The sequence below is a fragment of the Rhineura floridana genome, chromosome 9 (genome assembly GCF_030035675.1).
Source record: "Rhineura floridana isolate rRhiFlo1 chromosome 9, rRhiFlo1.hap2, whole genome shotgun sequence".
Lineage (NCBI taxonomy): Eukaryota > Metazoa > Chordata > Lepidosauria > Squamata > Rhineuridae > Rhineura > Rhineura floridana.
This window is the reverse complement of record NC_084488.1, coordinates 23,857,607-23,872,080: the sequence shown is the minus strand read 5'-3', so window position 1 is coordinate 23,872,080 and position 14,474 is coordinate 23,857,607. Positions and strand designations below refer to the sequence as shown.

Sequence of the window (14,474 nt, the reverse complement as noted above, 5' to 3'; positions counted from 1 at the left end):
TTTAATGTTATTTATTGTTATGTCATTTTACTGGTTTTAAACATTTATTATTTGTTAGTTACTCTGGGAGGAGAAACGTTGAAGGGCTGCATATAGTAGTTTAAATAGACAAATATAGTTATTAAGAGAGATAATAAAATATCCACAACAAATGTTCTTAAAATACACTGCTTTTTAAAAAATATAAACATACTTCAATATGTCCGGGTGAGACTTTAAATCTTGCTGTGAATCTTGTTCTTAACAATCTTTCATTCATTCATTCATTTGTATGCCGCCTTGCCAAAGCAGCTCACAACAAATCAAATGAACAGGAGTAAATATTAATGATTCAAATAATAATAAGAATGACAATCATATTGTCAACAAGTACATTAAAAAATCCCACCCAACATTCAATAAAACAATAACAGATAAATTAAGCTAATTTAACAGCTTAGAAGTGTACAGAACAATGCTTAACACTGAAATAAAAACAGCAGGGTATAAAGGCAAAAAGATCTCTGTTCCACAAAAATTCACTGCAATCAACTGACATACACTGGAAGGTATAAGATCTAAAATTGCACCTCTTGTGACATGAGGACATGCATAGGCTGTGTGCATTCATTGTTGCACGTATTCTTCTTAGAACATTATAAGAACATAAGAACATAAGAACATAAGAAGAGCCTGTTGGATCAGGCCAGTGGCCCATCTAGTCCAGCATCCTGTTCTCACAGTGGCCAACCAGGTGCCTGGGGGAAGCCCGCAAGCGGGACCCGAGTGCAAGAACACTCTCCCCTCCTGAGGCTTCCGGCAACTGGTTTTCAGAAGCATGCTGCCTCTGACTAGGGTGGCAGAGCACAGCCATCATGGCTAGTAGCCATTGATAGCCCTGTCCTCCATGAATTTGTCTAATCTTCTTTTAAAGCCGTCCAAGCTGGTGGCCATTACTGCATCTTGTGGGAGCAAATTCCATAGTTTAACTATGCGCTGAGTAAAGAAGTACTTCCTTTTGTCTGTCCTGAATCTTCCAACATTCAGCTTCTTTGAATGTCCATGAGTTCTAGCATTATGAGAGAGGGAGAAGAACTTTTCTCTATCCACTTTCTCAATGCCATGCATAATTTTATACACTTCTATCATGTCTCCTCTGACTCGCCTTTTCTCTAAACTAAAAAGCCCCAAATGCTGCAACCTTTCCTCGTAAGGGAGTCGCTCCATCCCCTTGATCATTCTGGTTGCCCTCTTCTGAACCTTTTCCAACTCTAGAATATCCTTTTTGAGATGAGGCGACCAGAACTGTACACAGGATTCCAAATGCGGCCGCACCATAGATTTATACAATGGCATTATGATATCGGCTGTTTTATTTTCAATACCTTTCCTAATTATCGCTAGCATGGAATTTGCCTTTTTCACAGCTGCCGCACACTGGGTCGACATTTTCATCGTGCTGTCCACTACAACCCCGAGGTCTCTCTCCTGGTCGGTCACCGCCAGTTCAGACCCCATGAGTGTATATGTGAAATTAAGATTTTTTGCTCCAATATGCATAATTTTACACTTGTTTATATTGAATTGCATTTGCCATTTTTCTGCCCATTCACTCAGTTTGGAGAGGTCTTTTTGGAGCTCTTCGCAATCCCTTTTTGTTTTAACAACCCTGAACAATTTAGTGTCATCAGCAAACTTGGCCACTTCACTGCTCACTCCTAATTCTAGGTCATTAATGAACAAGTTGAAAAGTACAGGTCCCAATACCGATCCTTGAGGGACTCCACTTTCTACAGCCCTCCATTGGGAGAACTGTCCGTTGATTCCTACTCTCTGCTTTCTGCTTCTTAACCAATTCCTTATCCACAAGAGGACCTCTCCTCTTATTCCATGACTGCTAAGCTTCCTCAGAAGCCTTTGGTGAGGTACCTTGTCAAACGCTTTTTGAAAGTCTAAGTACACTATGTCCACTGGATCACCTCTATCTATATGCTTGTTGACACTCTCAAAGAATTCTAATAGGTTACTGAGACAGGACTTTCCCTTGCAGAAGCCATGCTGGCTCTGCTTCAGCAAGGCTTGTTCTTCTATGTGCTTAGTTAATCTAGCTTTAATAATACTTTCTACCAGTTTTCCAGGGACAGAAGTTAAGCTAACTGGCCTGTAATTTCCGGGATCCCCTCTGGATCCCTTTTTGAAGATTGGTGTTACATTTGCCACTTTCCAGTCCTCAGGCACGGAGGAGGACCCAAGGGACAAGTTACATATTTTAGTTAGCAGATCAGCAATTTCACCTTTGAGTTCTTTGAGAACTCTCGGGTGGATGTCATCCGGGCCTGGTGATTTGTCAGTTTTTATATTGTCCATTAAGCTTAGAACTTCTTCTCTCGTTACCACTATTTGTCTCAGTTCCTCAGAATCCCTTCCTGCAAATGTTAGTTCAGGTTCAGGGATCTGCCCTATATCTTCCACTGTGAAGACAGATGCAAAGAATTCATTTAGCTTCTCTGCAATCTCCTTATCGTTCTTTAGTACACCTTTGACTCCCTTATCATCCAAGGGTCCAATCGTCTCCCTATAAAGAAGCACCACCAGCTAGTAGTACAGTCTTTGTTGCATTTGAAGCTAGCTGTCTTTTGTTTGTTAAACTCTCATTTCCTCCTTCTCTATCATGTTTTTCTTGGAAGGTTTCCTTTAACTCACAGACCTTCTCCTTCTTTTTAAAGCAAAGGCTGACCGGCAAATTTCTTTCCACTTTGGTTAAGCTTTGAAGTTGGATAAGAAAGGAAAAGGAGGAATGGAGAAAAATAGTTTTCTTAGCTCCATTGCAAAGAAAATGCCTCTCTGCTGCTGAGCCATGATGCCTTTGACCTACAAAACTCTCTCAACCTGATCTGATTTTCTCAGTGCTGCTGGTACACTCCACTTCAGATGGTCTTTGTTTTTAAAATCCACAAAAGCTTGTTTGCGTGATGAACTGATTGCATGAATCAGCTGTGATCAGTTTACCACAAGCGCCCACTGCAAATATAGCTGAATGAGAAAATGGGAGCCGTGTGAACTTGCTCTCACAGGAACCTAAACATTGAAACTCTGGACTGCTGCTGAAAACAACAGTTGTCAAGCAGAGTTTCCCCCTCTTGCTCCATGTTTGATACTGTTAATTATTTGCCCAGAAGCAATTGTGCTCTGTTTTCCAGGCCTGGTGTCAGCACCTGGTATCCTTGGGCAGCTGCTGGGGCCCCAGCACCCTGGCAGGGTCTGCTGGTGCTGATGCCAGTCCTGGTACCTCATGCCTGCTTGTGCAGGCAGCCATTTTAGTTTGCCACAATGTCCCTGTCGTTGCTCCTGAGCACTGAGAGAAATTGAAAGGCTGCCCACTCCTGGCAGGTAAGCTCACAGCCAGTGGAGATTTCCCAGAGGGCACTTTGTTAAGGGCCCCCACAAACCTGGAACTGGTTCTGCTGCCCCCCCCCCCCAATCTTTGATTCCTGCTAGCAGAGATGAAGGTAAGACAATAAAGTCCAGCAGCATAGTGGTAGATCAAATAGTTTGCATGCACATGGTCTCAAGTTTTCTCTTTCTCAACCTTGGGCTGTTGACTACAATACTTATTTTCCCTAACATTGCCAATGGTCAGAAAACATAGGCTATGTAGTCCAGCAACAGTTGGAGAGCCATGGGCTCCCTATTCTGCCATAGGGCTTGAAAAGTTAAAACCAGCAATTAGAATTGTGCCACGAAATTCATAAAAAGAATCCACTTTAAAACTGGAGATATATATATATGCCTGGCAGTCAGTCCCAGTCAGCAATCCAGCTGCTGTGTTCTGATCCAATTGTAGTTTCTGAGCAGACATTTCTCATAGTGTTGATGGGCTGCTAACTTGGACTGAGTTAAAAGATTACCAAGCAGTCTCTGTCTGAGATGCTGGAGTGTCACAGCAGGTAACGTTTGCCTAGATGATCTGCCTCTGTATAAGGATATTTCATTAACTGATGAGACTCTGAGAGGGATCTTAAAAGAGATGTAATGAAGTATAAAAGTTTTCCTTTATACCACCTGCATCATCCTGTACCCCACAGAAACCTGAATATTCCTGGAATAAACAATCAAAATTTATTTTGAAGCCGGAGTCGGTACATTTCTACCGAGCCCTTGAGAAAGTTCAGACTGCCTTTCTCAGGTTTATTCTGGCCACCCTGCGTGGTACTCCAGCCTCTCTGTTAAGACTCGAGACGGGCTCTCAGCCACTAGAATCACTGGTACATGCTGCCATGGGCTCTTATTGGCTGCGGTTGTCCGGAATGGATGATTCCTCTCTTCCCAAGAAGTGTCTCTTGGAACAGATGCAATCACCACATCAGTTCCCTTGGCTCCACCAAACCAAACATAAACTGGTTGCATATGGGATCTCTCTCTCCATTCTACCCAAGTCTGTCTCTGCAAAAGCCATTAAACTATTTAAAGGTAGGATCTATTTCTACGCGCAAAGATGGTCCTTGTACTCAGCCTCTCAATCAACCTTTTCAATATGGTATCCCTGGTATAAAACCACCTTTATCATGGAACCATATCTCTCATTCTTAACAATACCCTCCTTGAGGAGATCATTCACGGCCCTTCGATTACAAACAATGGCCACTTCCTTCCTCGAGGACGCTACACCAATACCCCCTATCACGCACGAGTTTGTATATGTCAGATGGGGGAGGTCGAAGACCTGGCCCATTACCTCTTGAGATGTCCCCTTTATGCGGACTTGATATCGAAAACTATATCACCTATAATTTCCCCCATGGTGGATAGGGCCATTCCAGAACAGATTGCCATCCTCTTGGCTGGCACAGATATTTATACAACATCCAGGGTCGCCAACTTTGCATCGGCCGCGGACAAGATACGGGCCAAATGTGCTAAACTGCACAAACCAGCATAACTCTGTTTAATCTGTCCCTACCTGTAGTTCCCCGGACAAAAATGCAACCTCCAGTTCACTCCTCATACTCTCCATTATGACCCTTTCATAACGGTGGTCAATAATACTTCCTTGAAGTGTCCAACAGTTTTAAAAATGTTAGTTAGTTTTAAAGGACAAGACTATGCGGCACATCCGGATGCCTCGTTACTAAACAGTTGGCAGGGATTTGTCATAGGGCTAGGTTCACCCCATGCTCTGGAGTAATGGGTAGTGTGAATTCTATGTATAATTTTTGCAATTTTGTTATATGTGCCTTACTTGCGAATTACCCATGCTCATGTTTTTTTATTCCCGGATTGTGATGGCCTATGGCTGTAAACAATAAAGTATTTTACCTTACCTTAGCATTTCTACCGACTCCACCCAAAATTGCTTCCAACTCCGACTCCACAACCCTGAATAGAATACCCGGAGATTATTAAAATCCACGAAATTCCTCTGTAGTGAACACTCACTCTGCCCAGTGGAATTATTAAAATTCCCCTTCAGAGGAATTGAAAACAATGCACCTGTGAAAAGGCCTAGGCAACCGCCACAATTAAAAAGCTTCCTGTGCTTCAGAGATAAAATCCCTCCAGGGATAATATGCTAAAACAGAAGGTTCTGTGCTGGAAATGTATGAGAAACCGTCTCCAGGTGGGAGTAATAGGAGACATTCATTCATTTTACAATAGCTTATGTAAATAAATCTGGGGAAAACAGGACAAGTCATGCTGTGTCTGGAAACTAAGGAGGATTTTCTAGCTGCAAGTTTACTGGGAAGGATTTTTAAAACTTTCAGGGCGGGGGGGGGGGAAGTGAGTCAGTGTTGCAGCAAAGGGGCGGTATTCCCTTATTGAAATGGCCCAGCTAAAAGCACTATGTAACTACTTGGCCTAAGAAATTAAAAGCAATACTTTGAAAAGCAAGAGACAGAAAACAGGGGATCCTGCCAGGAAGGGCTGACTTTTTGATAACAGTGACCCGGACTGATGAGGCATATTTTCAGAGGCAACATGCCAAACTCTCATTCCATTCCCCCCTCTTACAGCTTACTGGAGTTCAAATCATGAACTGTACTGGTACAGAGAATTTGTATCTGCTCATCTATAGTTGAAAATGGCTTCAACATAAGAAGCTGCCTTATACTGAGTCAGACCATTGGTCCATCTAGTTCAGTGTTTTCTACACTGATTGCAAATGGCTCTCTGGGGTTTCAGCCAGGGATTCTCTCCCAGCTCTAGTCGGAGATGCTGGGGGTTGAACCTGGAACCTTCTGCATACTAGGCAGATGTTCTGTCACTGAGCTACAACCCTTCACCTAGTATTTTAAGAAAAGCTGAGGTGGTTTGATAGTGCCACTGCTATCCTCCAAAGACACACACTTTTTTTTTGTTATGGGTGAGCCTGGCAAAAACTGCTCTGCAGAATTCATAGGTCAAGGCAAGAAGGAAACCCAATTCTTCCTCTGAAAGGGAGAAAAACAATTTCTATTATGGTTGAGGTGGGCTCCTACTGGCCAGCACCTGTGACATCAGCAACATGGTTGTGTGGAGCAATTTTACAACTGCTTCAGTTATGCAGACATATGTGCTGCTTTTTAAAAATAAAATACTGCAATGCTACCTTCTCAGTCCCATCCCTCAATTAAAAATAAAATAAATATTGCAACTCTACCTTCTCAGCCTTATCCCTTGATTAACATAACATTTAAAAGAAGAAACCCAAATTTTACCACAGCGAGGCTAATACCTCTGCAGTAAATTCTTGCTCACCGTCATTACATTTGCCTGCTTATCAGATTTCCATTACTGGATTAAGACTATAGTAACCATACTGGTCTGAATGGAAATTATTCTGCCAATGCATTCTGGTGTTCCATCTGCCTTCATCTGAAGTTCCAGACTGCTGTTGAATTCAGTCAAAACATTTATTCACATAGGCCCTGCCGTGCCATAGAAACCGTCCCCCAAAATGTTTATCTTTTACCTTGAACCCAATCTGCTCTCAAACTGTTCTTTTCAAAAAGACCTTTACATTTCTTCACATCTCAAGAACAGTCCAATTACACATTCCTACCATTCTGAAGCAGTACAGCCGCAGAGGAAAAAACCGGTGTAGGTTTGTGCACTTGTGGATAGAACCACCAACCTCTTCCCCACAAATAGCATGAAAAACATGCTATGTGCATAATATATGCTGGGGAAGGGCCATAGCTCCCTGGTACAGCATCAGTCTAGATAGGGCTGGAAGAGACTCCCTGTGTGAAACCCTGGAGAGCTGCTTCCAGTCAGTGTAAACAATACCGAACTGGATGGCCCAGTGGGTTTGACAGTGTAAGGCAACTTCCTACTACGTTCATATGTAAAATAGACTTTATCACCTTTGGGACAAGGTGGAACCGGCAAAGGCAGATGGAGGGTGCACAGGGCTGGAAATCTTGGTCAAGACTCAGCAGCCACAAAAGTCTTGTGGTAACAATATTACTGCACATATTTTTGTCTTGCTAAAAATTTAGAAGGAACATTTGAGCCTCCTCAAAGTGGCATGATTTGAACCATGTCAACACAGTGCCTGCTAGCATCAGCGGCCTGCATCACATCCAGATATAGCCATTGCATTGAAGTATTTTCAGAGCATGCCTTGCAGGTCATTTGACAGGTAAGTCAACTCAACATTGGCTCACAGCAAATGTGCAGTATAGAAAAGTCCAACATTCCTTTGAGAGATAGGTGCTTAAGTACATCAGTATTTTTTTTTAAGACCTCATTCCCTCCATGGCAACTGTGTGTGATGTGATCATCTTCTCATAGAATCGAACACATCTAAATTGTTCTGGTCAAGATATTGTTTTCATAGTCTCTCCCCCGCCTGCAAAATTATGCAAGAAAAATGGGCCTGAGTATGGGCTGATTTACATATTCACAAGAATAATATGGTCTAGCACCCTTGAGGCTGCATCAGTTCGTAATGCTGACAGGGAACTGCATGGTTAAATGCCCCGCTCTGTCTGTGGAAATGTAGCCTAACACTTTTCCTAGTTGTCTATGCATGAAGGGCATTTTACGTGGGGAACAATCAACCATGTGACACCCCCCCATCCTGCATTTTAAAAGGGTACAATCCTAGAAGGGCTATTTCATAGAATTTTTCTGAATGCGTAGATTGGCTCTAAGAGTTTGCTTGCAATTTCCAGATATGAGGTAAGGTCAGTCATCATCCACGTGAAGTTTTTTCTTTGCAAATATAAGGCGTTTTAAATGCCAGCTTTTCACAAACCCATATAGCTTGTTTTGCTAAAATCCCAGCACGGTATATATAATTACAGTCCAAATTCAGTCTTGTTTTCTTGTTAACGTAATAACCAGTTGTCCCAGTTTATCAGCACAATAAACCCTTTTAAATCTCAGTGGCATAAACAAGAGCTTGTTTTATTGGCTAGCTTTGGGGTTAGACTGAAAAAGCCTGCTTTGAGGTACTAGATTCCGGGTACTTCAAATTGTTTAGAAGAAAGGAGTGTTTCCTGGCAGCCCCATGACCCATGTTCCTGTTAAGTTATATAAAGCAAAGATACTGTGAGCATCAAATATTCCTTGCAGAGGTAGTGCCTGGCTGGTAATTTGACTTCCTGCCAACTTTCATGTGCCTTCCATATTCTATCTATGGTGAAAGTCTCTTGAAGAAGGCAAGCCCTTGGTATCCAGAGCTGGCTCCCAAGGGTAGAACAGTCAGGCATTTCTTGGGATTCCAAGACTGGTGAAGGGCTCACCATACCAGCTGTACTGCCATTCTCACTTTACACAGACAGAATCAGCATGGGCATTATCTGTTTGCTTATCCCCATCCCTTCTAGGTTAAAGGAAGCCACTAAGGGAGACAGCCCCAGCTTGTGAAGCCAGCCCTGCTAGTGCCCATTTATTAATTTGAAGGCTCACAGCAAGTTACAATGGAAAACCTAACATCCCATCGAGATACAGGACTTCCACTCAGCTAAGCCTCCACCAACAAACCCTCTCACTTATTCTCACTCTTTCAAATTCCTTCCAAATTCGTACTCATTAGGGGCCATGGCTTCTGTTCCTGCCCATGTCCACCCTTCCCTACACCTTCAATATATTCAAAGTAATTATGTACAAATATACAAAGAAAACAATCATTTCATTAAATTCCATTCCATGGGGTTCTTATATGTATTGCCCTCCCTTTCCCAATCCTATTGTCTTTCTTAAACCCCGAAGATTGCCAGCTCTGTGGGGTTGGTTGTTCCTCAACTAGCAAGAGAAGAGTCTGAGCAGGAACACATTTTCTTTCAAACCAAAACAGTGAGAAAGTGCCCAGCGGGCATAGAATGTGCTGAATCACTGAGCTAGAAGCTTTCATCCACATAGCAATATTCCTATTAATTCTTCAGCTGAACTCCCTGAATTCTGCAGGATTTATTTAAAGAACCTAAACCTCACTCTGCCCAGCTCATGTCATTTGTATCCTTAAATTTCAGGGTGGGAAATTTACAAATGCAGGAGAAGAATAATTAACACAGTATATACAATTCTGTGTAAGCAAGGGAAAATCATAATACAGCTGCTGTACAATTCTTTATTCACATGGGGATTTGCAAATTTAGCAGATTTGGATAAAGTTCTGTAGGGAGAATATTGCCCACAGTGAGGAAAACCAGAATGTCTTGTCCTGAAATCGAAAGCTATTGCTGGCAAAATCAGTTGCCCACACACTTAATGAAGCAACTATATTTGCTGCAGGTTCATCTAAGTTTCCCGTAGCAAATACCCAAGTATGACTGACAGATGCAAAAGGGTTGATCTTCCATGTACACAGATCTGGTAGCCCTGATTTAACCATGGCTCTCCAATGTGGGCATACTCATGTTTACAGATTTGTGTTTGTCATTTAAACTTTGTATTGTTGCTATGGGAAACCCCAGTTTAATCCTAGCATCTGTGGAGGGGGGGAAACAACTGCAACATTGCCCTTACTACGTGGAGAAAATGTTCTTCATGAGGCTTGAGATACAGAGGGCCCCGCTTTACAGTTATTCGCTAATACAGCGATTCACTAATACAGCGGTCTCAATTAGACACAATTAGACTAAAACCCCACTCATACTGTGCTTGTTCTGCTTTTATGGCGGTTTTTGGGCATCGCACGCCATTCTATTCAATGGGTTCCGCTTTACAGCGGGGGTCCAGAATGTAACCCGCCGTATTAGTGTGGCCCTACTGTACTCTTTCTCCCTTTTTGTGATGTACTGAAGAAGAATGCTAGCCAAAGTAACATACCCCCATCCTCATGCAAAATCTCACCTCAACAGAGTAGAGTTTGAAGTACAATTTAACCACATAATTAGTAATATTTCCCTTGCATCATTTTGATGTCCCAGATTGCTTAAGTGCAAACCAGTGAATTCCTATCTGATCTGGAAGTAAACATGGCTATAAGGGGCAGGCACTCACATCAAGGAAGAGGCATACTAGGAAAAGAACAAGTCAGCCTGATGGTGGTAATCTCTGTGGAGGAAGACTCATCAACTTGCTGTTTAGGCAGCCTCCAGAGATCCCATGAGTTTATGGCCTCTTCTGCTAACTGGTTGTTCATATTTATATTTAATAATCCACAGGACTACAGCAGGAGACACTATTCTGTAGTTAAGAACATCACAAAATGAATTTAGCTATGTTAGATTTTTATTGCTTTTTTAGTGTTAAAAAGCCTATATATCAGTTATTGCTTTTGCCCAAATACAACATTGCTGGACACTCACAAGAAAAAATATAGTAAAATTCTGAAGTACCCAAAATGAAACAATAATTTTAAAAGTAAAAACGTGAATGGTGAAGTGTTGACTCCCAGTGCCAACATAATCAAGAAGATTTTGTTTATGTTTAGGGATGGATGCAAAACCAGGCAATGAATTTGAAAGGACAACTTTTACACGAGAAGTTCAAGGAGCCAGTTGTCCTCTTCATGCAACATAAATGATAGTTGGGGCTTATCTTTATTACAACATATAACAATTTTATGCCAGTTAGACATGGTTTCTGCAAATTTAGCTTGGTAAGGGTAACATTCTCTCTAGCCCCTCAAAGAATACAATCTGACTTTTTTTTGCCAGAGGGAATTACTATTAGATCAGTTTCAGTTTGATGTGAAGATATGCCCCAAAATTGAAGCCCACATCCCACTGAAGTCAATGGTAAATCCCCCATTGATCTTAACATTTCTGGATTTACCTTAAATTGTCAACCACTGTTGAACTCATAATTTGTTTATGAATTATAACATTACTAGTTAAGGTAAATGCCCATAAATCTCAAGCCAACAAATATATTTAAAAAAAAACAAATTTGTCTTACCAATTGATCCTTCTGTGATAAAATGTTGAGCTGCTTACTGTGGAATACTATACTACCTGTAATTACTGAAGTGCTTTTAACTGTCTTAAGAATACTTTCATTGATATGAAGAGAAAAGGTTGTATTTTTAAATATATAACCTTATCCAAAAGGTGCTTTGTTGAGAGTGCACACTCCTAATTCAAATGACAATCAGCTGTTCTGTGTAAAACTGCAAACCTATACCCAGTTACCTGGAAATAAACCCCCAATGAACCCAGTCTGAGTAGACATGCATAGGATTACACTGTAAGTATGTCATTCATGCAACCAGTGTTTGTACCCCCACAATCTCAGGAGGTAATGTTTTGAAGTACAAAATTCCACTAGAGTGGGCTGAGTGTACAACTATTAAAATTAAAACTGACAGTCATTAGATTACCACTTGGAAACCAAAGGCTTACAACTTACAATGATGCAAAAATAAATAAAATGACACTTTAAGGCATGATCCATCATAATAAAATCAAAGTGTCAGACTCTGTCAAAACATGTATTACAGAAAAAGTAGTATCCTGTATTTTATCTATTCTATCAGAGCATTAAACCATACTATAAAGTTGGACGTTAAAACCAATCACCATTATTAAGATATCATATTTGTAACAACTGATGGCAATCCCAAAAGTTATATGGTGAAATTTGGCTTGCTGGGTTCACTAAGCTGAAGTCTTCAGGCAACAACAGGGTTTCAAAAACACAGTGTAAATAAGCTGAACCCACTTCAGCTTCAGCCAAAGGTATCAGAAACATATTAGGCCCAATCACAGATGAATATTGTAGCCCCTTAAATAGGAGAAAGGAATCCGTTCAGGAACTCCTAGGGCTGTAATTCTCCAGCCCCTTTGCAGCACACATAGGAGATTCCTAAATGCTTAATGTATAAGCAACATGAAGCCCTTGGGTAGAGAAGCATTTACTGTAGATTGGAACTGGAAATGTTTACAGTGGAGAAGAAGTATCAGTCAAAAGCAAAAAAGAAGAAAGGCAGCATAAAGGTCCTTCTGCTTGTTGTATTGCATATATGTATCAGTCAAAAGAATCTGAGACGGGGAACAAGCAAGGCTTTCTTCCATTAGTACATGCTTCTTTTCTGTGCAAAGTCTTTGTTTCACTTAACTGAAGTTAAGGCATGGACAATACAAAGGACAATGTGAAAGATTCTAACAGTGACCTTTTGTCTGTGTGGAACTTTCCTCCTACATTATGTCTGCAGCTGTCAGTTAGCAGCATCCATATGCTCTTGCCTGGTAAGTAGAGGTTTTCCACTGGGGCTTGCTGAGTGCACGTGCAACTCCTTTACTGTCTTCAGCAATTCTTTCCTTTCCAGTTCTAGAGTGAGAATTGTCTGCCTCAGCTTGCTTTCGTTGTTAAGCAAAGTCTCAACCATGACTTGTAAGTTTTGGATCTTTCCATTTGCCATCTTAAGGGACAAACAAGAAAAATATACACAATGTTTGTGAGGAAACAAGGAAGAACATGCAGATTGCTCACTCAGCAGGTTTCTATTCATCTTATGTGAACAACTGAAATTTACATGTGCAGAACAATAAAATACAGAAGTACAACTCTAGGATTTTTCAAATAACTGGAATACATAAATCACAGTCAGTTCTGGAATTTCATCTTGCTACATTCTAATGTGCTGTGAAATAGAACCAATACTGAGGCAATGCAGATGAAGCTAACTAGTGGCTCTTTTTGAGTTCTAGGACAGAACTGGACTGAATCTGGATAGAACAGAATCTGTAACACATATGAGTGGTCAGCGCTCCTTTCTCCAGATGCTGGGAGATCATCAGCCTACTAAATTCCTTCACAACCACCACTAGAAAAATTATGGGCATATCCTACTTAATAATCAATTAATTTTTGTGTATAATATATTCATCCCATCTCTTCCAAATCTTATTTATTTAAGCTCTAGAATGAATCAAGCCTACAACATAAAACAGAGTAGAAAAACTGAAGGCTAATAAATCTACGCTAGATTGACTTATATGTTTAAATTTATTAACCAAGGTTTTTTAATTAAGTATAGGGTTGTTAATCCAGAACTACATTTAGTATGAGCCTCACTGATACTGAGGTAAGGACACATGAATCATGACTCGGAGGCAAACAAATAACAAAAAAATGTCAAGGACTGAGAAATGGGCTTTTTGCCTCTTCAGCTTTAGCAAGCTTTGACCTGGCAGCATGAACTGAATTATCTGTATTCTTTCCATCTTTTTAGTTCTCAGTTTTGATCCCAAAGGCTGAAAAATTCAAAAATAGAAAACTCTCTCTTTCTGTGTATGTACAGTAGGTTGTTGAGCAACAGTTGCATTATTTCAGCCATTTCTGTTGATGCCTTAGCCCATTGCTGTGCTGACTAAGTGGCTCATCAATATACTCCTTTCAGCTCACCTATCTTCTGTATAGCAATTGCCTACTATCCCCATAGTACACATATCTAGCATTTAAAGGCACAATGTAATTGTGCTTCTGTAGAAGATATCCCAGAGCTGATAAGCCCATTAAGTATATTTTAGGACTTTTATCTTTACAAATGATAATCAAATCCTACAGCCATTTGATTTTCCACTAATCACCAACAGAGGTTCCAGAAACGAGTTTCGCAAAAGTTTTTGAAATATAAAAACACACTGGCTACTGATACATCCAGCAGTAAATAAATGAACTAAGTTAGAAACCACTTGAACTATATTCAATGTACTTTATATAATGAGCAATCTGTACCTGAAGTTCCTCAAGAAGGTCAAAGTTTTGTTTGCGTAAACTGGTGTTGGCTTTTTCTAATTTATCGATCCTCTGATTGTCATTGAGAGAAGAATCTATCAATTCATCTTGAAGTACGTGGTATTCAACTTCATAAGCTTGCAGCTGTTTGGAGATATCCATCTCAAATACCTAGCACATATGTAAAATGGAAGAAAGACTTCATTTTAAAAAAACCAGAAAACCTTTTGCATGCATCTTCTCTGTAACATCTAGTTTGGCTCACTATCTTTAAGAAATCAGGGGTGTCACATACTCCAAACATTATCCTAAGGAAAATTTACTGTTTATCAGAGCCTTGTTTTTTCTGGTCCCCACTAGAACCTTATACATTTCTTTCTCTC

General features: G+C 40.6%; 1 protein-coding gene across 13 annotated transcripts in view; it reads right to left on the bottom strand.

Moving 5' to 3' along the window:
* Positions 1-2,110: 2,110 nt before the first annotated feature.
* Positions 2,111-14,474, bottom strand: part of TBC1D1 (TBC1 domain family member 1) — a 172,602-nt gene continuing 160,238 nt past the window's right edge. For all 13 annotated transcript variants that reach the window (XM_061583202.1, XM_061583205.1, XM_061583207.1 and 10 more), the window contains 2 exons: positions 14,092-14,262; positions 2,111-12,772 (listed from right to left, as the gene is read on the bottom strand). In XM_061583202.1, the coding sequence (XP_061439186.1) occupies positions 12,569-12,772; positions 14,092-14,262 (375 nt within the window). In that variant the 3' untranslated portion in view covers positions 2,111-12,568. The remainder of the gene's footprint in view (positions 12,773-14,091; positions 14,263-14,474) is intronic.